General features: G+C 28.6%; 2 protein-coding genes across 8 annotated transcripts in view; one reads left to right on the top strand and one right to left on the bottom strand.

Moving 5' to 3' along the window:
• LOC129963088 (flavin-containing monooxygenase 5-like) overlaps positions 1–24998 on the top strand; it is a 115026-nt gene that overhangs the window by 78861 nt on the left and 11167 nt on the right. For 5 of the 7 annotated variants that reach the window (XM_056077131.1, XM_056077135.1, XM_056077129.1 and 2 more), the window contains one exon: positions 16170–16249. The exons of the other annotated variants lie outside the window; for them this stretch is intronic. The gene's annotated coding sequence lies outside the window, so the exon portion shown is untranslated. The remainder of the gene's footprint in view (positions 1–16169; positions 16250–24998) is intronic. 7 annotated transcript variants of the gene reach the window in all.
• Positions 16239–24356, bottom strand: LOC129963089 (flavin-containing monooxygenase 2-like). The gene is made up of 3 exons (XM_056077137.1): positions 24053–24356; positions 19839–20481; positions 16239–17390 (listed from the first exon to the last, which is right to left on the bottom strand). The coding sequence occupies exons 2-3, from the start codon at positions 20475–20477 to the stop codon at positions 16440–16442; spliced, it is 1590 nt and encodes a 529-aa protein (XP_055933112.1). The 5' UTR covers positions 20478–20481; positions 24053–24356; the 3' UTR covers positions 16239–16439.

The following is a 24998-nucleotide window of genomic DNA, read 5'->3' as shown; positions in this document are numbered from 1 at the left end:
TCAAGATAAAAGAATTTGAAATATTGTTTTCATTTTAAAAAAAAATGATGATGTAATCGTTTAATCAATTTTATTTATAACACAGCCTGAAATCCAATTTTTACGATGCATTAATTTTTATATTTGGGAAATTGAGAACTATTGGTTAAAAAAATTTTTAGATTGTTTTTAAATTTCTAGGTCATTAATTTTTAAAATTAAATAATATTTATTTTACAAATCAATTTTAATTTTCTCTAAATATCTTTTCGAGAAAGCGAAATTTTGATAAAAGGGAAGAGAACCTTTTACGTCTTTTAATTTAAAAATGCAATCCTCTTTGAAAAATGTATGAGTCAAAAAGTATATTTCAAATTAAATTAGATTGGAGCAAATTCTTTTATTTTTTTCGACATACGAAGACACACATGTACACCATTGCTTGCATCAGGAAAATTAAAAACTAATTTGAAAGAAATGATTTCTAAAAAAAAATTCTTATGAAAAAGTCAACGCATTTTGTTCAAATGTCTTTTTAATGAGTGAAAATAATTTAAAGACTACAAAGCGTCATGAAATATTATTTAAAAAACAATCGAAGCTAACAGAATCTGCTAAGAAACGACAATGTTTTTAGACATAATGTCAGTAATTGTGTTTTCTTTATTGTTAAAATATTGTTAATTGGAAGCCTGTCAATATTTCCTGATCAAAATGCAAAAATATCACCCTTTGAATTCGGCATATGATAACAATAACAAATAAAACAAACAATCGAATATGAACAGTAGGAAATAATTTATAAAAATATGCAAAGCGTTTTAACTTAAAGTGCAATATGCAGTAATGACTAATAAAATGATATACTTACAACAGCAAAATTTAAGGCAGGACCTTTCTGAGGCTGTTGTACATCTTTGTAAAGTCATTACAAACTTAAAGATCGTGACTAAAAAGAATACTAATTAGAAATAATTTATGAATTCCTCCTACGGTTCGATCCTTGAACACTGAATATTAATTTTTCTGATCTAGGCATGGAACAAAGAAAAATATAAAGTAATTCTCACAAAGAAAACTCAGAAGCCTTTACTTGAAAAATTTATAGTTCTATAAGAAAGATATTGGGATGTCGAACAAATTGTTTACGGTGGGAACATAGATGTTTATTGTTATTATTTAAAGCAATGGACAATCCTTTAATCTTGACAAAGTTTTTAAAGAAATATTTCCCTCAACCAAATATACTATTTAAATAAATTTTTATGACTATTGCTGGCATAAATGTTTTGGCAAAGTTCAAAACATTTAGATGTTTATCTATCTTTATTTGTTATTGTATAATCATGATTTATTTTCTTTATAAATTCATATAAATGGAATATTTTTTATTTGCTTTCTTTCACAAAATTACTTACAATAAGAGGGAAAAAAAGTGAAATAACTGGATATACCGCTGTATTCTAAGGCTTTTAAATGGTTTTAGGATGCTGAATATAATTTTATTAATGTCGTTGTCATTTTCGTTTAAGAAGCTAAGGTTGAAACTAAGTTCAATAATTAAATATCTTCATTCGATTCAGATACGAGGCCTATTCTCCTTTTATTTCAAAGCTGTCACAATTAAACAGTACATGAAGATATCGTCCTAATTAAGACATTGTTGTTTGTATAGCTTTTCGTGCAGGCTGATGTGAAAATTTATTTGTGCCACGATTTAGCTCAGACATATGCAAAAACGAAATAAATCATTTCTAGAAATGTACAAATGAATTGTTTCAAATAACTTTGTAACCATTTATTATACAGATGTTAATGATCACAAAAGAAAAAAAAAAGAAAAAAAGTGTTATCGTTTCAATAAACCTTGCAGGGACCTTTTTGATAAATACTAAAACTTTCGAGCCAAACTTGTTGAAAACCTTGCAAATACGAATTAAAGGATGAATGGAAAAATCGTTAAACATTAATGTCCCTAAGGACGCTTGTTTCCAATTAAAAAAAAAATCAACATTCTAGCTATACATTTCTCTATAGTCAATTATCGGACAACGTTAGAAATTTAATTAGGATAGATTAGTTAGCATCCAAAGTTGTATGAGATTATGATAATCAGCATAAATGCCATAATTCATTTATCAGTTTCCGTCAACTGCGGGGATCCGGTAAATGTGCGATAAAAGTTAATTCTTTTTCAGATAATACTACTCGCAGTTTTGAAAATCGATTGCTTAAATAGCAGTTTATTTCTCATTTCCTGCTTGAAATAGAAGTTTTAATTGATAATCTGTTAAGTGAAACAAAAATTTCAATAATTTCTGAACTTTAATATTAGTAGCATCTGAACGAGATGCCTAAAGACACTTTGGCAGAAATGAATTTTCCTTAAAGCTATAGAAAAATAAGGAAAATTTGAACAGAAAAAAATTGGATAATTAAAATGAGTTTACTTTCAATTTATATCAGCAAAAATTTGAAAAAAAAAAATAAGAGAGGGAGATAAATTATTACACCGAATATTCTAAATAAAAAAGTTTAATTTGGAAATATGAGCTTATTTTATAACATTAATGTGGAGTGGACGAATTGACTTTAAAAAAAGTATATTGACTATATTTTGATTAGAAATTTCCAATCTTATCTCAAACATATTTCTTCCATCTGTTCAAACATCAATAGACGTTATTAAGCCTTTCATCAAAAGTTCTAAATTTCATCTTAACTCTACAATGTTAAATATTTTTCTCAATATCGTTAATAATAAAGTCAGGTCATTTCTTCAGAATAGTTTAAATTCAGAAATTATACTAATGTTTAAAAATTCTATTTCAATCATTTGCTTCGCCATGCTTTTCAATATATGATTATATTTTCATGTATCGAATCATGCATTTATACACATGATTATATATATTAGGATTATATTTTCTTCCTTAATTTTATGTTTAGAAACTATGGTCTAATCTTATATTCTGCTTTTTATTGAAAATAAACCGGCCAGTCGAAGTCTGGTAATCTAAAAGGTTTTCGAATAAATCTCAGATCTATTCAGAAATGTGAATTTTTCAGAGAAACATTTATTTTTGCATCATCCCAATCATCAAAATGTTATATTTATTTAATACTTTTTATAAAATTTTTGATAGACAGAACTGACTTTATCTTTAAAATCTGAAATGAATAATTTAGATGACTTTTGATATCTAGAAGTCAAATTTTAACCGTCATGTTTCAAAATTTCTAATCACATTTTTCGTTATTTCTAGATTTCATTTCAAAGAAAAATGAAAATTTTTGAAAAAACCCTTGCTACAAGAGGATAATCCACTTTATTTGTAAAAGTAGATGCATTCTTATGAATGTTATGTTAATATCCATACACTCTTCCATGTATTTTTTAACTGAACTTAGAGTCCTCAATTTAATAACATTTTCTAAGATAATGATACACTTTTCTTATTTTATAAAGAATATTTGAATTTAATCTAGCTGTATTCTTTCTGCTTCTTCCGTCTTTCTTTTTTTGTTTCTAAAAATTTTCTTTCTTGTCGATATATTTAAATTTATTTGGATGCGCTTTTCAGAAAAATAAGTTATTATTTGGAAATATGTCAGACTAAGCATTTTCTCTAAAACATTTTAACAACAAATAATTCATAAATAGCCCCATAATTGTATCCTTTTTCCCGTTATTAGATTTCAATTTTAAATCGATTTAATCCACTCTCATTATCAAATTCATTGCGTGAAACATTGATATCGAGAACATAATTGCAGAATTTTAGAAATTTTTATGAAGAAGGCCCCAAACTCATGTTTCGAGAAACTGTGGTGAACGCTCGAGTCACTTGGATATCATTTTAAAATTTTCATCATCTTTTGTTAAGTGTGACTGATTGAACACTGATTACCAGTGGTGCGTGATTTGTTCGTTGGAGATGCTCGGCCACATGGGCTTGGAGGACAGAGAGGTTTTTGGAGAACTCTCAGAGAATATCTTAGCATGCATTTACTTAATATTCATCAACTAAGTGAGATTCTCTTTTCATATCAACCGCTTAAAAATACGGACTGTCATATAGATTTTTGAGAGGGTAGGTTTTTTTCTTAATCTTTAAGTGAAAGACACCAGATTCATTAGGAGCTTGACAATATTGACATAAAAAAGAAACTGCAATACATTTGATTACAAATTTTTACGCATGTTGCAAAATTTTTTTACAGAATTATCGTTATTTCAGAATGAATTTATCTTAGTAAATTAACTGTTAAATTATCATAAACATATTAATTTCTTCGAAATGAGCGAATTTAAAAGATGGCAGTTGAAAGCGCTTGTCTAACCTGTCAGTGAACAACAATATTGCTTGGTATGTATTGAGAGTGATTTTGAACTTCACTTAATTTGATATAATAATTCCAGTAAAGCAAGTAAGCCCACTTATATATAATATATTGCTTCATTAATGTTTGTCAGTATTTTTTAAAATTAACAGCATTTTACACTGTGAGTCGTAGTTTTCTTTTGTGACTAACAAACAGTCTCAGTCCTTCTTAAACAGCCTTCCGTCTTAACAATAAAAGTTAGGTTCGATGATTGAGCATTTAGAAACATGTAAAACAAGCAATTAAGAAGTTCTATTTTTAAAGTGATGTAATTCGGTGGAATTCGAAATATTTCATGAAGCATATTTGCATTTCTTATAAATGGTAAAAGAATTGACTTTACAAGGTTATTCCATAATTATATATTACTGATTTTATGTTTGAAAGAGCAGAAAATTGTTAAGAAACTTTAAAAAAAAAAACTAACTTCAGCTTAATATGGTGTTTATTTTGAATAAAATCACAATAACATTTATTTCCATTTTCATAACGGTGAATATCAAGATCCCCCAACACCACAGAGTGGCTAAAAGTACTACTTATTTATGCATGCATAGAAGGGATGGAAATTTATCTTGAAGCCCAGGAGCAATATATTTATAAACCTTCTTTGTTGGAAAACAAATTCAGCTGCGGTCGAAACTCAATGCAGTCTGCATATTAGATCTGCAAACTGAATAAAAATTTTGGTATCTCGTAAGCAGACACGTTATAAAGAAGTTTCCAACTTCAAAAAAAAGTCTACCCACCTGAACACATCCTTATCGATTCAGTAAAAAGTTAAACTACTCTTTTCCCTGCATATTTCAGAGAGAATGAGGTATGCATGAGGCTTTCATTTTAGAATGTAAGCCTGAACCTTGTATATGCACTTCTTTATATTTATATGGAAGGCTTTTGAAGTTTTTTTTTCATTCGTTTTTATAGTTCAGAAAAAAGTACCTTTCATGCCTTTCAAAAAAATTTTCTTTTTGTTCATTTTTTTAAGAATTTTTCACAATGCCCCATTCTTATTCATATTCGGTTTTTTAGAGAATTTATTTCATATATTTTGCACAGAATACGTTTAAAGTATTTTTAATATTTTCAAATTTTCACGTCAAAGCTAGGAATATTTAAAAATTGTTTTAGGAAAAAATATATATACTTGAATACTCAAACATATATTTATTTGTGCATAATAAAAAATATCCATGCATATATTTTCCATGACTATACTTTTACATTTTTAAATTTATTAATTAACAGGAAAGGATCTTACTTTCTGAAACGATAAACTAAATGAATGCAATGAATTAGATAAGAATTAAAATTTAATTTATAAAATAAACATTAGTTAAAATTAAAAAAAAATATTTATATCAATTAATTCTCAAAATGTGAATTTTTTATCGTAAAATTATTTACGAATTTTTAATGCTGTGGCTATTTTTATTTATATAGATTGTTCTTTTAATAGGACAAAAAACTCAGAAGTTTATTAATAGTCATGAAGAAGATAAAATTGCAGTCGAGTGTGGTGTCGCAAACCTCGTTAAGCAGGTAAAAATCGCGAAACACTCATGAAGATTTCGACTTCAGTCTGGAATGACAAAATTAAAATAATAACTACAAAAGGATTTATTTGTTTCATTACTATACGGTTATTGGAAGTGGCTACAATTGACGCATTGCTTGATCAATAACGGCACAGGAACGATTTCCAGAATGGCTGGAAAATACCAGGTGTGCTTTTTATGCCTTCCAGAGCAACGACAATTCCCACAACATTACCCGGTATGTCCATATAGCTAGTTATTTAAGGAGTGTAATAAAAATGTTATTTAACCCGTAACTGCAGACAGGAATCAAAATGACTCCACGTTTACACATTTATGAAAAACAAAATCACAGTTTCAGTTAAAATATATATATATATATATATATATTTAATTAGAAGAATTCTTTATGTTCAAAGTGCCTGTCATATTATTATTATTTAACATTATTCAATAGCATAGTGCATCTTCATGTTCATTGGTCTTGAATTTTAAATCTTCGGTCTCTTTCCAGAGATAATATATATTCTATGAAATTATTTTTAATAAATATGAAAAATTTTTATAAAGTATTCAATAATTTATATGATTTATCTTCAAAGAACATAATTTTTAAAATTATTTCCTCTTTAATTACCAACTACAATACTACTTTAATACTTTACTTATAATGATAAAGTATTACTTTATGTAATATTTTATCTATTATAGAACGTGTTCCCATCAAATTGAAATAATTAGAAAATTTATTTTAATTAATTAAATCGAATGCAAAAGTTTTAATTAAATAAAATAAATTATCTAATTACTTCAATATTATGGTAAAATGTTCTATAATCTATTCAAATATGATACAAGTAGGTTACTTAATTTTTAATAATTACTTAACTTATCATTTTTAAGATTTTCCAAAATTATTTAATACTCCATATAAGGGAAACACAACTCTACACGAAACGTATTTATCTTAGATGAACGAATACTAATTATTTAAATTCTCATATTCTAAATTAATTTGGAATTGGCGAATTAAATAAACATGTGATCGTATTAGACGAAAAACAAACATATAATCATATTTTTCCATTTTTTTAATGCCAAAAAATGGAACCTAATAATATATGTATGAAGATGTGTTTCTAAAATATTTGAATGACCATGAAAGATTATGTTAAAATTATATATTAGAAATTTTTTTATAATTTTTATAAACGTTTAATTGATTTTACTTTAGCTTATTGCATTTGAGAAACTTGGATAAATTTATTAAGAAACCTTTTAAAACGATTTTTTGAATTATTACATTCATAGTTAAATTACAACATTCATTATAACATTCAAATTATACATTCTAAAAATTATAGCTTTCATAGTTAAAATAACTATTTCAAAGTAAACTTAATTTAACCATATAAACAAATGTTACTTTAAATATGATTATTAAAACTTTATCACGATTTTACATACAGAAAAATAAAATTGTGTCCTTAGCTTTATAAAATATAATGATTAATAATATTTCTTCTTCCTTGTTTATGTGGAAACCTGAAAGTATTGCAATATCAATTAATTAAACATTATTATCAAAATGAAGTAATATTTTAAATTTATTTTTCGGAGTCATGGTGTCTTTCTTTATTTCCAAAAAGCCCTGAAATATAACATTATAAGCAAAATTTAATTACAGTTCTATTAAACGGAATCTCAACTTTGAAAGAATCAACATTATTTTATTTTTTTATCTCTAGCTTTGAAAATTATTTAAAGACTTTAGTAAGTTACTTAAGATTTGAATGTAGTAAAATTATAAAATTCTTTGTATTTTCAAGAATCGAATAAAATTAGTTATTTTGTGACATACATTTCTCAAGTAAAAATTTCAAAAATTATTGAACTTTAAAAATTTTCAAATGTGACAAATTCTTCAAGCTTTTTGTTTTTATTCCATTATTAACTAACTTTTCTCAATTTCGTTGTAAAACTCACTTTGCTGTAAAATGTAATGCCATTACGGAGATTAATATTTTATGCTTATTCGAAATTTAAAGTGAAAAATGCTGAAAACATTATAGAAAAATGACATTACCCAAAAGTTTGAAAACTAGATCATGCATATGGAGGACTTGCTCTACTTTCTCGCCAGAAAATCAGCCTAAATGCAGCTCAGAGAAGGTATTTTCCCCCAGACTGCATATTTATGGTGTGCGTCTGTTTTTGATTGATAAAACTGGCCTCTGCAGATGCGCCGGCAAAATTGACTTTTCTATCGATCTTCGAGATTGAATTTCTTCATTGGAGAAAATGGAAATTCGTGTTTGCTCAAAACCTTATTCGGAAACCAGATACTCCGTTTGAATTCGAAATAAACGTGCCTTTGCTGGAAATCGAAATAAATATACTTTTGCCTGCTTTGTGTCATTGATATATTCTGAATGTGGAAAATGTACTGAGAAAGGTATATGGTAGCTCAAAATTTATTCACGTCCGTTTATCCCTTTTTCCCCCCCTCTCTTTGTGAAACTTTTATAAATTTCGTGCAGGATTGCATTTATTTAGTTTTGCAAATAAAGTGTATTTGTATGCAAAGGCATATATAACATCAATCCTTTTTTATTAAATTGAAAAAAAGATAGAAATAACATAATTCTTTAAATATTTACGTTGCATATTTCTAAAACTGCACAACTGACCATTGTGAAATTCATTCTGAGTCATTTTGAAGGAATTCAGATTATAAAGACATAAATAATTTGTTGCATCGATTTGGTGTATTGATTCCCATACCTTGTTGATTGAATAAATGAGCATTAATTTTTGAATTGCAAATTCAAGAGGGTGAATAATGACTAACAACTGTAACTAAAATTAATTATTTGTGCTTTAATAATAAATTTCTATAAATTTTTAGATGATTTGAAAAAAAAATCTCATGATTAATGATTTTTGATTTTATTTTCACATTTAGAAAACAATAATCAAAATATACAAGTGCACAGTTGAAAAAAATGAAATATTTGTCTACCCAGATTCTTCGTTTATAAATACACTTTCGTGCTTTATTTATCTCCTAAAATTCGAACTCAATCACTGTTAAGTGAATACGCAACAGTGTTCTATAAAGTGAGGAAAAATTCTCAAAAACGTCAAACAAAATTCTATTTTGCATATTCATTTCTAAATGCAAATTTTTTGCATATCTTATATAAAGATATATCCAATACGATTGCTTTTTTAACTCGATAATTGGGGGTTTATTTTTTAAATGCCACCTATTTTTGACTAATTTATTTAACAAACAATTAATTTACAAAACATTTAGGCCACCCTATTGACTTTAAAGTGCTAGTATAAAACTTTGCTGAAACCATCAATCCGGCTATTTGTCTCCTTCTCTTTTAAAATTAATTTTTTTTCTTTGTCTGTAAACATATATATTTAAAGTCGATAATACCTTCACGCGATATTAAGCTTTATGGAACAATATAGTCTCCAATTCATTTATATTCTTTCAAAGGAGGAATTTATTTATGCTTTCATTAATTAGTTTCATAACATTTAATATAAAAGTTTGCATCCTTTTTGTAAAAGTGAATTAAAATACAATCTTAAAATCGATGGGTATCTGTTACAAAAAGGGGAAAATTGTTTTACCAGTTTAAGAAATATATTCGTGTGTATTAATTGTTGCAAGTACCGGGTGCGGCATAAATTCGTGCAAACTTCAAAAAATCATAATAAAAAAGTAATGCTCAAGAAAAATTGCGGTTTGCGGGAATATGTTCAGAAGCCTTTGGATTTTGTTATTTCCATTAAAAAAAGTGTATTTAGAAAATGACCGATAGATGGCGCTCACACATCATACCGAGAGGTTTTATGCAATTCAGGAAAACAGAGCCCAGTAACAGTATAGTACATTTTATTTTAAAACAAAAGATGCTCAACATGACCGTCACCACAAGGTATTAAGCAAGTGAGGCTTGTAAGATGTCGGCATCGATGTCACCAACAACCAACTGAATGGCATCTTTAAGTTCCATCAAAGTGGCAGGAGAGCTCCGGGACACGAGACTTTAGATATCCCCACAACCAAAAGTCCACTGGAGCAAGATCTGGCTATCATGAGGGCCACTCATTCTTACATCCTCGGCTTATCGCTCTGTCCTCAGTTAATGCGTCTAGGAGGAACGTCTTAACGGAAGTAGCAAAGTGGGGTGGGGCACCATCCTGCTTGAAGGTGACGAAAGATAATGCACGTCTTTGCTGCAAAGCTGGCATAACGTGGTCACGCAAAAGCCTAAGATAGCGTTCTGCAGTGATGGAACAGGTTTTTTAACCGGATACAAGACAACGCTCTTCAAAAAAGAAAGGGCCTAGAATGAAGGACGCAGTCAAACCGCACGAAACAGTCACATGCGGAGAATGTAGTGGTTTGGTCGTGTACGCACGAGGGTTTGATGTCGCCCAGATACGACTGTTTTGCGTATTGACATCACCATGCAATGAAAAGTGGGATTCATCTGTCCACATGATGCTCAGTCGCCATTCTGGGTCACGTTCCATTTGTGCGAGCACCCATGTTGCAAAGGCTTGTCTTTTCTCACAATCTGCTGCCAACAACTGGTGAAATGCCTCTACCTTATACGGATGCAGTTTCAAGATTTCGTGTAGAATGCGTCGGATCGACCTTTCCGGAATTCCTGTTAGTTTATCTGCTTCACGTGCACTGCAACTTCCCGTTGAAGTCTCGGCTGCCACATTTCTCATGACCCTTTAAATAACAGGGACACGGTCAGCGCTGACGGATGGTCTGCCATTTCGTGGACGATCCTCTAATCTTCCCGTTTCCTCAAAATGGCGAACTAAATTCAATATCCCATTCAATGAAATTGGGTTTTTGTTCGTCTTCATTCCTTTCACCGTCTATAACTGTCGCAATGCTTTAGTCGCGGATTCACCGTTCTAATAGAACAGTTTAACCACTAATGCTCAATCCTGTAGCGATAGCATGCTACTGGCGTCGAATGACAGAACAATTTTCAGCCTTATGTTTTATAGCTATGCTGATTTGCATAAACCGTGACGTGTGAGCGCCATCTATCGGTCATTTTCTAAATACCCTTTTTTAATGGAAATAACAAAATCCAAAGGCTGTCTGAACATACTCCCGCAAACCTCAGTTTTTTTCGAGTATTACTTTTTTTATTATGATTTTTTTGAAGTTTGCACGAATTTATGCCCCACCCGTTATTTATCGCAATAATAGCGATAATGGAAATTTGCAAATTAGGTATTATTATCTTCAAATACGCGCGATTTTTTATGTGCATTGATATAGCAATTGAATGATTTATAATAAATTGAACAGTGAATTTTAAAAGAATATAGTTCTGTATATAATTACTAGAAAACATCTGTTGAATCTGATAAAAGCATAACATTATCTGGAAAAAGAATGATTTTTTTTAAAAAAACTTTAAATCATTTGCAATTATATGGTGAAACTGACGATATTCATGTGTTCTTTTCTATGAGCATATTTCATTACAGTTAAATAACTGTGTTAAATTTTAATTGTTTTAATAAATAAAAAGATTCTTGTCTGCCTTGAAAAAATGACGTGGAAAATTCCTAGATATTCCATATTCTTTATGTGGGATTGTTTCAGTTTCCAGACTTCATTGTCATTCGATTTCAAGATGTTAGCCATTGTATCAATGTTTTTGAATCAATTCGTTGGCTTATTAATTTTATTAAGGACCTGTGCCAAAGGAAACTTGTGCTACTTGGAATTTCTCATATTAGAGGAAATAACTCTTCATTGGATTCATGGAAGTTGTATGAAAACAATTAGATTCAGATGGCATTGCTATCAGAAAACCTGTTCAAGACTTAGAAAATCTTCCATAGCGCTTCATTAATTTTACATCATTATAATGTTTTCAGTGAAATTCCTTTATATTATCATAATATTATATTATATTATCATAATTTGGAAATCATTTATATACTTTTAGGTAAACGAAATATTTCATTCTTCTATTTTCATAGCAAAATATGAGACTCAACAGCAAGATTTGAAAATAAATAAAAAAATGCAATTTAAATTAATTCATTTAAAAATATTTTAGATGCAAATGAAATCATTGTTTTAAATACAATTTTTAATTGGATTTTTTACAAACATTAAGCAGTCTCTAATATTAAAACTTGTTATTGAATCCCACCAAATGATCGATTAAGAAAATGATTTATTCATAAAAAATTAATAGTTAAAATATTAAATATTCTTTATGAATAAAATAATATTGTTAATTGGATTAAATAATTAACAAAAGAAATAATTAATAATGGAATAGAACTTATTATATATTAGAACTAATGGAATTAATAGAACTAATTCTATAGATTCAAATACTTAAAAAAATAAATTAGATTCTTTAGTCAAATTTACCCTAGTTTCATATTATTTTAGATTACTAGACAATCTAAGCAAATCTCTTGAACACATTTTCATGCTTTTCTTTATAATAGGATACAGTATTCAATCTCTTCTTGTCATAATATATTCTCTGGCTCCATCCCATGATTGAGCTTTTTGCAGTCTTGAAGTCTGTTATGATATGCAAAACTTGGAAAAAATATGATTTCCGAAAACAACCTAATACCCATGAAAAAATACTTTAAAAGGTTTGGCTTTGGACCAAATTCAACAGATAGCTTTTCACAATATTAAATATAGTCAACGTTTATTGATACGTTTTCATTTGGACTATGTCTAGCCACATTGACTTTGTATCTCCTTTCGGAATCTTTAAACATTTTGTTTTGTGTTGGGAGCTTGCATTTTCCAGCAAATACTTGAGCATTCCTCCGACATTGAATTTCACCTGGAGGAATTCCAGACCCAAAGGGAAAAAAAATAAATTACAGAGTGTGTTGTTTTAGATTAATTGGAAATACACATTTGTAAAGGTCAATTTTGCCTTCATTATTGTTCATATTGCTTTCCTCAGGATATGGAAAATTCCATGTGTATCCAGTGGTCTTGATGGTAACATCAGCTTTTATATCTTCCGTATTGTCTCCAAAAAAGGTGCCATCTTGTGAATTTTTCAATGTTAAACTTCTGAATTGCTCCTTCTGTCATAAACTTCAATATAATTTGACTGCTGATAGCTGGGACTTTGATGGAGGTTAGGTATAGTTTTTGATGAAATTGGATATCTAGGTAGCTAGTTTGAAAACACCTGCTTACAAAATTAGCTGTAAATATATCCAAAAACTGTAACAAGTAAGGTCAAATTACAATATAATCATAATAGGGATATCCAATTAGTGCTATTCAGTTAATAACTTGTTTTCCAGAGTGAGTTCTCAAATATAACTACAAACAGATATTAAAAGTATACTTAATCACAAAAATGCTTAATAACATTTACAAAGTAAATTCAAAATATTAAAACTGATGTTTTCATTGCATGTATATAATTTCGAAATAAAAAAAAGCAAATAAAACATTTTCGTGGCTTAAAACTAATTGCGGAGTATTGTATCTGAAATTTATGGTGAAATCGTACAAATAATTTGTTGGTCTCCGTAAAATTTTAAGGGAAACAGAAAAGGGACTTGGTTTGCAAGTCGTTTGATTAAATGTCGCTAGTCTTGTGGAGAATTTTATTCTGAAAGGTTGAAATGATGCTGATTAGGATAGATCGAAAAAATAGTGACTTTTTTAAAAACAATTTTTATAGTAACTAATAATAGGTAGCCAAAGTGGTCAATTACTTATATCACTTCTAAATTTTTTCAAAATTTTTGCACTTTATCTCCGATTAAATAATTATTCATATGTTTATGCATTAGTTTTAATGGCAGTTTTCTGTAATTACATGACTTCTTATAGATTTATCTGACCAAAAGTAGCAAATTTCTTTCATTATAAATATCAATTACGTTCACGAATTTATTATAAATATCTTTCATTATAAATATCATTATATTATCAATTCCGTCTTATAACTGTTACTCAGTATAAGGATATTTTTTTTTTAATTTTTGGTTCATTAGCTCACAAGCTAATATTATTGTGACATTTTTGCAATTCCAAAAATAACTCTGTCTAAATCTGGTTTACCAATATGTGACCCTTTATTAGTGATCATATCATTAAGTATGTTTTCTAATTGTGTTAGAAACATTTCGCTAAATATTAGAAACTTCATTTTGTATCAATTCAAGTGCAATATGAAATTGTATGCCAATGTCTCAACTCTATAATCTAAAATTGACCACTTATTTGCATATGATTGATGGTACTTTTTTCTGAAAGATAATGATAAAAAAATATTTCAAAGAATATTTATCAAAAGAACAAAATTTATGAACAGAGGTTGTTATCCTAAGAACTCCATACCATCATAAATTTATATTTGATTTCTGATAAAAAATGAAAGAGTCAAAGAGTGAAAACTAAAAGTCAGTTTTATTCATCGATAAATAACGAAAGACTCAGTATTAATCAGGAGAAGCATCGAAGAAGCGTTTTGAGAGCTAGGAATCAAAGACTCACATAAGGGAGGTCAAACAATATATTAAATATTTACATTTGATTTTAATCAATATGTCCCCTTTTTAATTTGATTTTTTGAACAATTATTAACGAAATACAATTTAGTTCCATATGAAAATGTTCCTACTCTGAAATATTTTGTGAATTCTTCAGGTAGCTTTACTGGAGAACTCTTTATTCTTCTACAAGAGAACTCTTCAGATAGCTTTACAAGAGCTAAATAGTTTGAACAATCGAATTTCATACACATAAAGAAAAAAAATACTCGCTTTTAAGCTATTTTTTTTGAAATTTTAATGATTTAATATAATAAAATTAATTTTATTCCACTAAAATTGGAGATGATAAAACAAAAAAATGGTTATAGCATTTTAAAATTTTAAGCATTATCTTTTCTATGAAATCAATTTATTTGCTTACATTATTTTGTTGGATTTGAATTAATTAAAAAAATTAGTATATTTAACTATAGTAGTTCCTTTTTTTTGTAATGAAATTAAAACTACAAACTCCTGATTTGCTAAATATAGGTCTTTCTAAATTTGTTTTCCTTCGTTCATCATCACGATATAAAGATTAGGAAATTTCCTCATTTTAAGTAATCTTTTTAAAGCATAATTTAGTAAAATTTTGAAATTGTTGTGTATTTATAGTTTAGGTTTAGTTTCAAAATTTAGCAGTGATTTAAACTTTTTGAAGTTTCCCCACATTTTTGAACATTTGAATTTTCTCCCCTATTGGATGATTAATTGCATAAAAATATATTATTGCTTCCTTAAATTTAAAATTTATCCTTCTTGTAGTTTATAGAAGTTTTTATAAAATTAGAAAAAAAATGTAGGGAAATTAGAGAAATTTTTCTGAAAACTTTTCATATTATGAAGCAAATTCATATGTCATTCATTACGTAGACTTTGAAACTTATTGGTTCAATCTTTTCCCTCATATTTTTATGAACATGCATCGATTAAATAAGAAAATTACTGTTTTAGTCGAAAGTTAATAATTTATCTTTCACGTTCAAGTTCAAACCTTATGTTCCAATTTTATTGAGGTCCATAACAGAATAAACAGAACTATGTGAAACTTCTAAATCCTAAGTCTTCGAAATTTGAAACTTAAAATTATTTTGTTTCATTAAGCTTTTAAGACCATGTTATGCTGTGATTAATGACCATCGATTGAAATTCTCAACAACTATCAATATGTCTGTTTCACAAGCAGGAAGACCTATTATCATAATTGTGATATGTGAGAAAAGTATTTCCTCACAGAGTCTGTGTGGACATCAAGGTAGGCTGACATCTCCTCCAATTCGTTCATAAATCAGATCCTAAATTATTATGAATCTAATATAAAAAATGCATTGCTTGGATTCTAAAAGAATTAAGAATTTTTAAAATCAATTTTAAAACTTATATTAAAGCAAAATTTAATATTAAAAATTCATAAAAAAATTGTAAATGTCTGTTACGCTTCTTAAATCACGATTCCTTTCCATTGATAAAAATATATTCTTAAAAATAAGCTTATACTTCGATAAAAGATTTATAAATACTTAAACAAAATAAATAAAAAATAAATAATTTAGGAAACATTTAGAAACGTTTGGGTAATTTCATAATCAATTATATGAACAGCTATTTTCAAACTAATTGAGCGATAACAGATATAATCTATATTTTAATTCTATTTAGCTGCTGATTTAGATGAAGTGAGATTGTTGATGAGCTAGAAGACTTGAAAGGAGTATTAGAAAAGAAGAATAAAAAAAATTGTAAGTTTATTACAGTTCATTCGTAGTTACAAGTAAATGCTCATATCAAATTTTTACAAATTAAAAGGATATCATACATAGCAATTTACCAAAAACAACTTTAGTAAGTTGCAAAATTCACTTTAGTAAGTTCAAAATATTGTAAGTTGCAGATTTCACTTTCACAGATTTAACTATAATTCAGGTTAAGTCAAAATACCGTAGCCGATAATGTCTTTCTAGCAAATTTCTTGAAGGCATTTTCATGAACCTTCGAATCTCTCCTTGCCAAAGGGTAAAGCATTCTCTTTTCGCTCGTCATTATAGCTTCTCTGGCTCCATCCCAAGGGTGAGGTCCCTGCAGTCTGTATTGATATGAAAGACTGGGCCCAAACATAATTTTTGAATATAATTTGATGTCGCTAAAAAAGTACTTTGAAAGGTTTGGCTTTGCTCCAAATTCAGCAGCTAATTCATCACAGTATTGAATATAGTCCACCTTTATCGATACCTTTTCACTCCGGCCGTATCTTGCCACATTCGCTTCGTATCTTTTCTTGACATCTTTAAACATTTTCTTTTGCGATGGAAGTTTGCATTTACCAGCAAAAACTTGAGTGACCCACCTACACTGTAGTTCTCCTATAGGAAAACCTGGGCCAAATGGAAGAGCAAACCCAATGATTGCTAGAGTTGGGTGTTTTAGTTGTATTGGAAATATGCATTTGTACAAATCGATTCTATCTTCCTCTGTAATTAAAATACCTTCTTCGAGGAATGGAAATTTCCATGTATATCCTGTAGCCATGATTACGACATCAGCTTTCGTGACTTCTGTTTCACCTTCGAAAAGGACACCGTCTTCTGTGAAATGCTGGATACCAGGTTTTTGAATGATTGCTCCACAGATCAATTTTGCTGAAAAATTGCTGGTGACTGATGGATCTTTATTTAATATATGATGTTTGGGCACAACAGGATACAGTTTGTGATTAAATTGTACATCTAGATATCCTGTTTCGAAACACCAGCTTACAAATTTGGTAGGAAATACGTCCATCAACTGGTATAAGTAAGGTCGGAGCATGGTGTAATCGTACGGAATTCCATTTAGGCCTACTCGGTTTACAACATGAGCCCCAGACCGGGCACTCAGGTAAACCTACAACATAAGAAATTAAAGACTTTTGACATTTTTCTCTTCAATACAAATTCTTGCTTCATAAAATTAAAAATAATAAATTACTTTCTTTCTGGAATTTCTAATTCCTGTTAATTAAATTCTCTTATGATCGAAAAAAATAAAATAAAACACTTTTTTGGAAATTATTTGATTAAAATTTTGTATTAGCTTTTTAAAGTGATGAACAGCATTTTGATGGTTTTGATTTTAATTTCATATTGAATATAAACCTAAAATGTAAAGCATATTTGAATGTTTTTCGTTAGTCATCTCGATATCAGAATGTAGCTTAAAGTGTTTCTCTTACTAGTAAGATGGAGAATAACCAGGGTCAAAACTATTCATAGTTGTTGAAATATCCATTCTTATATATGACTTCCAATTTTACAATTGTGCAACTTGATAACAATAGATTTTTCTTCCATTACATTAAAAAGTAGTGAATCTTTATTTTTTTTAAAGATATTATTTCGATAATGTGTATTTGCGGCAAAACTAAATGGAATGTGAAGAATTCCACCAAAAAGCAGCACATGATTTTGCTTATTCATGGAACTCTTCATTGGTGGTGATGATATGTAATTGCAACTCTAACAAAGATTTAGATCCACTGCATCATTAAAAGATGGTTGGCTGTAGAAGAAAATCAAACACCAAAGAAATTGAGCTATTATTGAACAAAAAAAAAAAAACTGATATATTTCGGCAGCACACAATTTATTTTTTTAGATTCGTGATTATTGAAAGCTAACGCATTCTGGTCTTCAAATAGAAATGAGATTTATAATTTTATACTCTTAATATTTTGAAGATTAAAATCTTTGTTAAAAATTATGATGAAATTTGAGCACAAATTTGTGTAGGCTGCAAGCATATCATCAAATTGTAATTGTTTAGTTTAAGAATGTGTAAAACATCATAGATAATCCTATTCTTTCAATGGAAACGGATGAAACATTTTTTCTTAAAAAACATTACGTATCGTAAGATGTCTGAGCTATGAGCAAGCGCATTATCATTCGAGGTGGCGCCTAACTCAGAATCGTCCATATTAAAATAATCTAGATAAAGTAAAACTCTCACGTGAAATCGAGGCCAGCGGTGGCTTTGTGGTAAGGTTTCGGCTTCGGAGCAGGGGAGTCTCAATTTCGATACCAGATTCCACCGAAAACCGTCGCGTTAGCGGATCTGGTGCGCGCCGATCTGTCGGGGCTGTTTGGTGTGAAAGCTTGGGTAAGAGGTGCCAGCTCATATTCAAAATTACGAGATTCTTCACAAAATAGCCCTAGTGTTGCTTTAATATAACTAAATCAAGCTAAACTAAACCTCTGCAAGATAAGAAACAAAGGTATCATAATAATGAAACTGACATTGAAATAAATATTGCTACAGAATTTTTATAGACTATGTGCGCAGTAAACGAATGAAAAAAATATTTTGCTGATTTTGTTTCTTGAATTGTTAATTTACCAAGTGAAGAAAATGCGACATTACATTGGTTTATTAGAATGAGTATATCATCAAAGAAAACTTCCGTTCTAATAGACATTCTGCATTGATGGGCCGGGGTTATAATCAAAACCAAAATGGTAGTTTCTACTGAAAGCATGCAGAGAATACAAAGAATTGTACTTATGAACATGTTTTCTTTGTGTTTTTTTTTCTTAAATATTTTATTTTTGTATTATAATAATTGATTTTTTAAAAATCCAGTTTGATATAAACTACAGAAAAATATATGACAGAAAGTTTTTATAATGATTTACCAAGGGAAATCAAGAATGATTGAGAGGAGCATCGAAAACCTTTGAAATTGGTAAAAAATTAACATTTAAGGAGAAACAATTTTCTCCTGTTTTCAAAGCCTTTTGTGAGGGTATAAAGGAGAATTGACTTGTTTCTAGTCAGTCTCCAACAATCTCGTAATTTTTTAATCATGGTCAGAAGACGAGGGTGACATCTGAGAGGGCAACTCCCTCTATAAACTTCCACACCACACCAGCGGGAGGACATTTGGCCCCGAAAGATTTATCGAGCACCATACCCACTTGCAAGACGATTGCTCCGTGAAATCGGGTCCCGAATAGGAAACCCTCTTGTTCGGAAGCCGAGATCTTACCACCGGGCCAACGTGGCCCGCTTGGAAAATGGAATCGAGTTTTATTTTGTTGGAGATTCCTTTCAAACTGGCAAAATTGAGAAGAAAGGAATAAATTAATAAAATATTAAATCTACTATGCAATTGGTTGCTAACTTTTGATTACATTTTCCAAATATTCTTCATTAAAAATAAAAGTAATTCATGTATAACATTTAAAAATACAAATAAACTTTCAATTAAAATATATTAAGAGATTGGAATAATCTCTTTGAAATTTATAATGCAATAAGCTATTAAAAGGTATGATATAATCAGCTGGTACATACCTGCTTCGCAACATTGCTTGTCTCTATGGCAGCGTCTAGTCCAGAGCAGCCCATGCCCACTACAACAACGGTTTTGTCTCGATACGGCTCTACTCCCTTCAAGCTGTGACTGTGGAATAAGTTTCCTTTAAACAAATCTTGGCCAGGATATGAAGGTATGATTGGTCTGTTTATGTGGCCAATGCAGATCATGACCCCATCATAAACTCCAGTGGTTATTTCTTCCGATAATATGTTCTTCACTGTAACAGTCCACCTTCCCGTCTCCTCAAAGTCATCGTGCCTTTTTACTTCTGTAACTTCCGAATTACATTGAATGTGCTTCAGTACATCATGACGCTTCGCGTACTCTTCCACATATTCAAATATCTGATCGTGTTTCATAAAATTATTATACTCTTTTGGAGGTGGGAAGTTACTGATGGCACTGAGCTCTTTGCTGACAACAAAATGTGTTGTTGGCATAATTGATCCAACGCTAACAATCGGCTCTTCTCTGTAGTTCCATGTTCCTCCGTATTTATCTGTCTTTTCGAAACAAATCATGTCAAAACACCCCTCTTCTTTCAAAGCAACAAGGGAAGCTATCCCTGCAATCCCTCCTCCAATTATCGCAATTCTTTTATTTATAGATGCCATTTCACTGGAAAAAAGAATGAGAACAATATTCAAAAATGAAATGCATCATATTTGTATATATTTAAGACAAAAATTTAAACTATAATACAATTTTGTCATAATTTCACACAAAACATCAAGAGGGTATTTCAGGAGCTATTCAAAGCATATGTTTTTGAAACTAATACTCATTGTTATATCCTCCATTAATTCTTTGCTTTTATAATTTTTTTTATTAATTATTTTTTTTATCAAGCCAAAAATAAATAATATTTTTATGTATAATACATATATTAATTATTTTTGCCTCTCTCGTAGCTAATTCGAACGATTTCTCAACGTCTTACACAAAATTTTACTCCCCTTAGCAATCATATTATAAAATACAATTTCATTGGGTTTATTGCTAATTTAAAAAAAGAATAAGTATGACCAAGAATGATTTGTTTGAAGATGCATTTTATCTTCAAATTACTGCAAAAGGAACATGTTCTTAACTTTCTTTTAAAACAAAATGTTTGTTGTCATAATATATTGCAGATTTCATCGAGTTCATGATCAGAAGATTTGAACCTTATTGTCTTATTTGAATTATTTTTTGTTCTAACACATATTTTCTTATATTTAAAGTGAGGATATTTCCTTTTATGTAATGCTTAAAAATAGATTTCTTAAAAATGAAACATGTTGTCAACTCTTTTCATTGTTAAACACACTTTTTATCCAACATTTTCCTCGGAATTTGAATAAAATGAATTTATGCTCATAACTAGATACTCTTTTATATAAGGGAAATATTTATCATATAATCATTTTGACTACTTAATACAATGCCGTCGCATTTCTCATTTTTTTTCATCTGACAAAAATCCAAGATTATGACATCGGTCAGGACTTCAAAAACAAATTTCAAAATTAATCGAAACAATAAGAACGAATTTCTGTTTCAAATAAAATGACAGTTTAAAGATATTTTAAATCATATAGCACAAATTTAGGCCGAAGTCTAAAATAGTTTTATAAATTTTTTCCTGCATGGATACTTATTAAAGCATGGAGAATATATCCCTGCTCTGAGAATGGAAAGAAATATTCCATGACATTTTATTGGTATTAAAAAAAATTTCGATGTTACAAATATACTATAATACATATTTTATTATTTATTTACAAATATACCATTAATAATCATAAATGTATTATTATTTCTACTATTATTGATTCTATTAAAACTATTAATTCGTTCTTATTCATAATAATTTCTTCGCATTTATTAAAATACTTTTTATTTCCTTATTTCAATATGAAGCAATACTATTTGATTTTCATCTAGGGCCACCAATCAAATTTTTCACCACACACTGCCAAACGTTCCCTTAAATTTTTAGTTATCTAATTGAATAATAAGAAACATTTCTAAATAAATTCAAAATCTAAAATATGGAGTTAAATTTTTATTGAATCTGGGAAAATCTGAGGAAACAGTAATAAATTTATTTCCAAATTCATCCTTTTTCAACTTCATAGTATTTTTAAAGAATTTTGAGATACTTTAAAAATAAAAAAAGTACACACATTTTTTTCCCAACTTTCAAAATATAATAATTTTCTTGTCCCGATATTATGAAATAGTAATTGAAACACATAAAAAGTAGTGTCTAGAAACAATTTATTTTATTTCTTAGTTCAGAATTGAACAATGCTAAAATGTTCGAATACTATTTCTTGTTTAAAACTGATTAGTCAGATTAATTCTTTTATTTTATCAAAAGTCTTTGATGATCTAATCTTTACAATTAAAGAGGAAGAAATCGCTTTACTTTCATTCTAAAAGTGTCAGAAATATTATTTTGTAATATATGGTACAAGTAAAGAAGAAAAATCTAAAGAAGACAGCAAACGGTGCTTGGAACAAGCTAGTATATCTGCAATATATATATCGATATAACTGTAAACCTTTTAGAGATTCTTTAAATTACTTGTAAATTGTTATCGCCGATTCTTGAATACAGACGGTTGTAATTTAATGCATTTTTCGTATTAAAATCGGTTATTCGCGTCTGTCAGAATAATGAATTTTTAAAGTCCTTATTAGTTGAGTATATATAGTATTATAGTTGAGTATATTGAGTGTATTGAGTATATCGTCTTTGTTGTATTCAACTTACACTAAATAATAATAATAATAATAAAAGTAAAAGATTGAATGCAAGATATTGTTTCTTCTTTGGGAACTACCAAGAGATTTAAGATGTCTGAGAGTAAAGGAAATTTTTTATGATGAAATTATTCTGTTTTAAGCTTTTTTATATATATAGATATGAAGAAATACCATAATTCGTAATCTATCAGTTCTTCTGATAATTTTTTTTATTGCTAAACATAAATCTCAATGTTTAATACATAGGATAAACATCTTTGTGTAAACATTGTTGTATGTCCATTAATTATATAAATGAGATTTGATAAAAAGCTTTGCTAATTGTATTAAAATTTTATAAAAACTTCAGGGGCATTTTTTATACTGATAAAAGCAGTAGTCCAAATTGTAAAAATTAGTTAGATACATTTAATTTTTGAAATGAGAAATTTTTAATATAAAATGTATATTTTTTAAATGTTATGATTTATTTTTCAGTTTAAAATGTCACCTTTACATATTCAAACCTATAATTTTGTTAAGATTTTAATTTTTCTAGGTGAATTTTATACCCTCAGTTAACTACTTGAATAAAAATAAATACAAATAAAAATTTGAAAAATGTATTATGAATTTTGTATTTTAATCCTGATTTTTAATCTTAATCGATGTTTAATCCGACTTAAAATCTCAGTTCCCTTCCAAATGGATTCAAATATAAAATAATGCCATCCTTTTCAGGATCAAAGCCATGTATTAATATTTCGGCTCCCTGGTCGGATAGTTAATATTAATCGTTTAATAAATTATCTCTTTTCAAAGAAAAAAAACTGTTTTTTTTTCTATTGTTAATTTAAATCGTAAGTAAACACATAATCAATATTTCACTTTACTGAACTGTGTTCTGTTGTATTATAATCATTTCCATATTTAAAATTCGCTGTATTGCTAAAAAAGCTTTCTTTTTTTAATCACGTTAATACATTAACTAGGGATATATAAGAAAGTATGAATATAAATACAAAAATATAAATTATATGCTTTTGAACAAGAAAAATGAACACGCTCTCAGAAGAACGGTTAAATATTCGTTCTAAAATAAAACATTAGGAATTAAAACACAAGAATTTGTTGTTTTTATTTTTGTCCTGGGTTGGCACAATATTTTCTCAGCAAATATTTTCTAATTTTTCATTCAATCAGGAGGAATGCAAACAATGATTTGCTCAGTTGTTTTACAAAGTTTAAACTTCCTTGAACTTTCAATTCTATATGAAATCGTTAATGTCGTTAAGATATAATCTTGTTATGAACTTGAAAATAAATAATTGCATTACAAATAAAGCGTGAAAAATATCCTTGGACTTTTTTTTTTATTGTGAACAGAGCAGAAGTATTTTAGCATTTTCAAAATAGTCTCTTTTTAAAGTAATATCTGTTTGTATAAATAACTTACCAGTCGTAAACTTTTAAGTTATAATAACAAAGCAATATTTCAGTGCATCATCAAACTTCCAATAGTTTCTACGCACTTGTCAAACAATTACTCTAGAGGCCGTAGAATCTCAAATCACTTAAACACTTAGGCTGTGATGAATACCAATTCACATTAAACTTTTAAGTGCACCGTAATTGATTGCAACGCTACTAAAGAGGTGCTATCATTAGTCTAGGCATTTAAAGCTCAAGATTATTTCAAAGACTTTTTTTTTCTCTCTCTCTCACACACCAATCGCACTTCTTCATATGTATTTAACTAGGGTAAAGTCAAAAGGTCAACACGAGTTTTAAAATATTGCATATACAGGTATTTTTTGGGTACTTAGATGGCCTAATCACTAGATTCGATATCGACGACGTTCTCCGACAATGTTATCTACTCAACTCTTGAATGATCAGATTATATATTAGTTATCTATGAACTGCTTCTGCCGAATAATAAGAAAACACTTTACATGTTATTTTAGAAACTGTAAATCATGGCTGCCTTTAAAACGCTTCATTTAGGATTGAATACACCTTAAAACAAAATCATGAAAATTTATTGTTAAAGCAAGTGAACAGGTTAATAAATTTCTAAAACGTTCTGTTTCAGTCTTTTGCAAAAGAATAATATTTTATTTAAAATAAAAGTATTTAATCTCACGTACATTTTTCAGAATTTTTTGAAATTCTATTTAATCAAAAATGGCACTAGTATAAAGAATCTCTAACTGGGCTAAAACCCTCCCTAAATACTGATTGTAGTACTTGTAACTACAAGTTTAATAATTAATATTAACACCCAATCTTATATTAGTATATGTAAATATAAGAGAAATTTCTAATGAAGTGTGCAAATAAATCTGAATCTGTTATCAGAAAATTCAGCATCTGATAATAGCATAAAACTGCGAAAAAAA

This window comes from Argiope bruennichi, chromosome 3 (assembly GCF_947563725.1).
Source record: "Argiope bruennichi chromosome 3, qqArgBrue1.1, whole genome shotgun sequence".
Lineage (NCBI taxonomy): Eukaryota > Metazoa > Arthropoda > Arachnida > Araneae > Araneidae > Argiope > Argiope bruennichi.
Note: the sequence above shows the minus strand (reverse complement) of the source record. Positions and strands in the feature narration are given on the sequence as shown.

Bases quoted from the DNA above. Each gene is read 5' to 3' on its own strand.
- LOC129963089 (XM_056077137.1), bottom strand. From the start codon at position 20,477: ATGGCATCTATAAATAAAAGAATTGCGATAATTGGAGGAGGGATTGCA. The intron at 17,391-19,838 runs GTATGTACCAGC...CTTATGTTGTAG, and splicing joins CAAGCAATGTTGCGAAGCAG to GTTTACCTGAGTGCCCGGTC.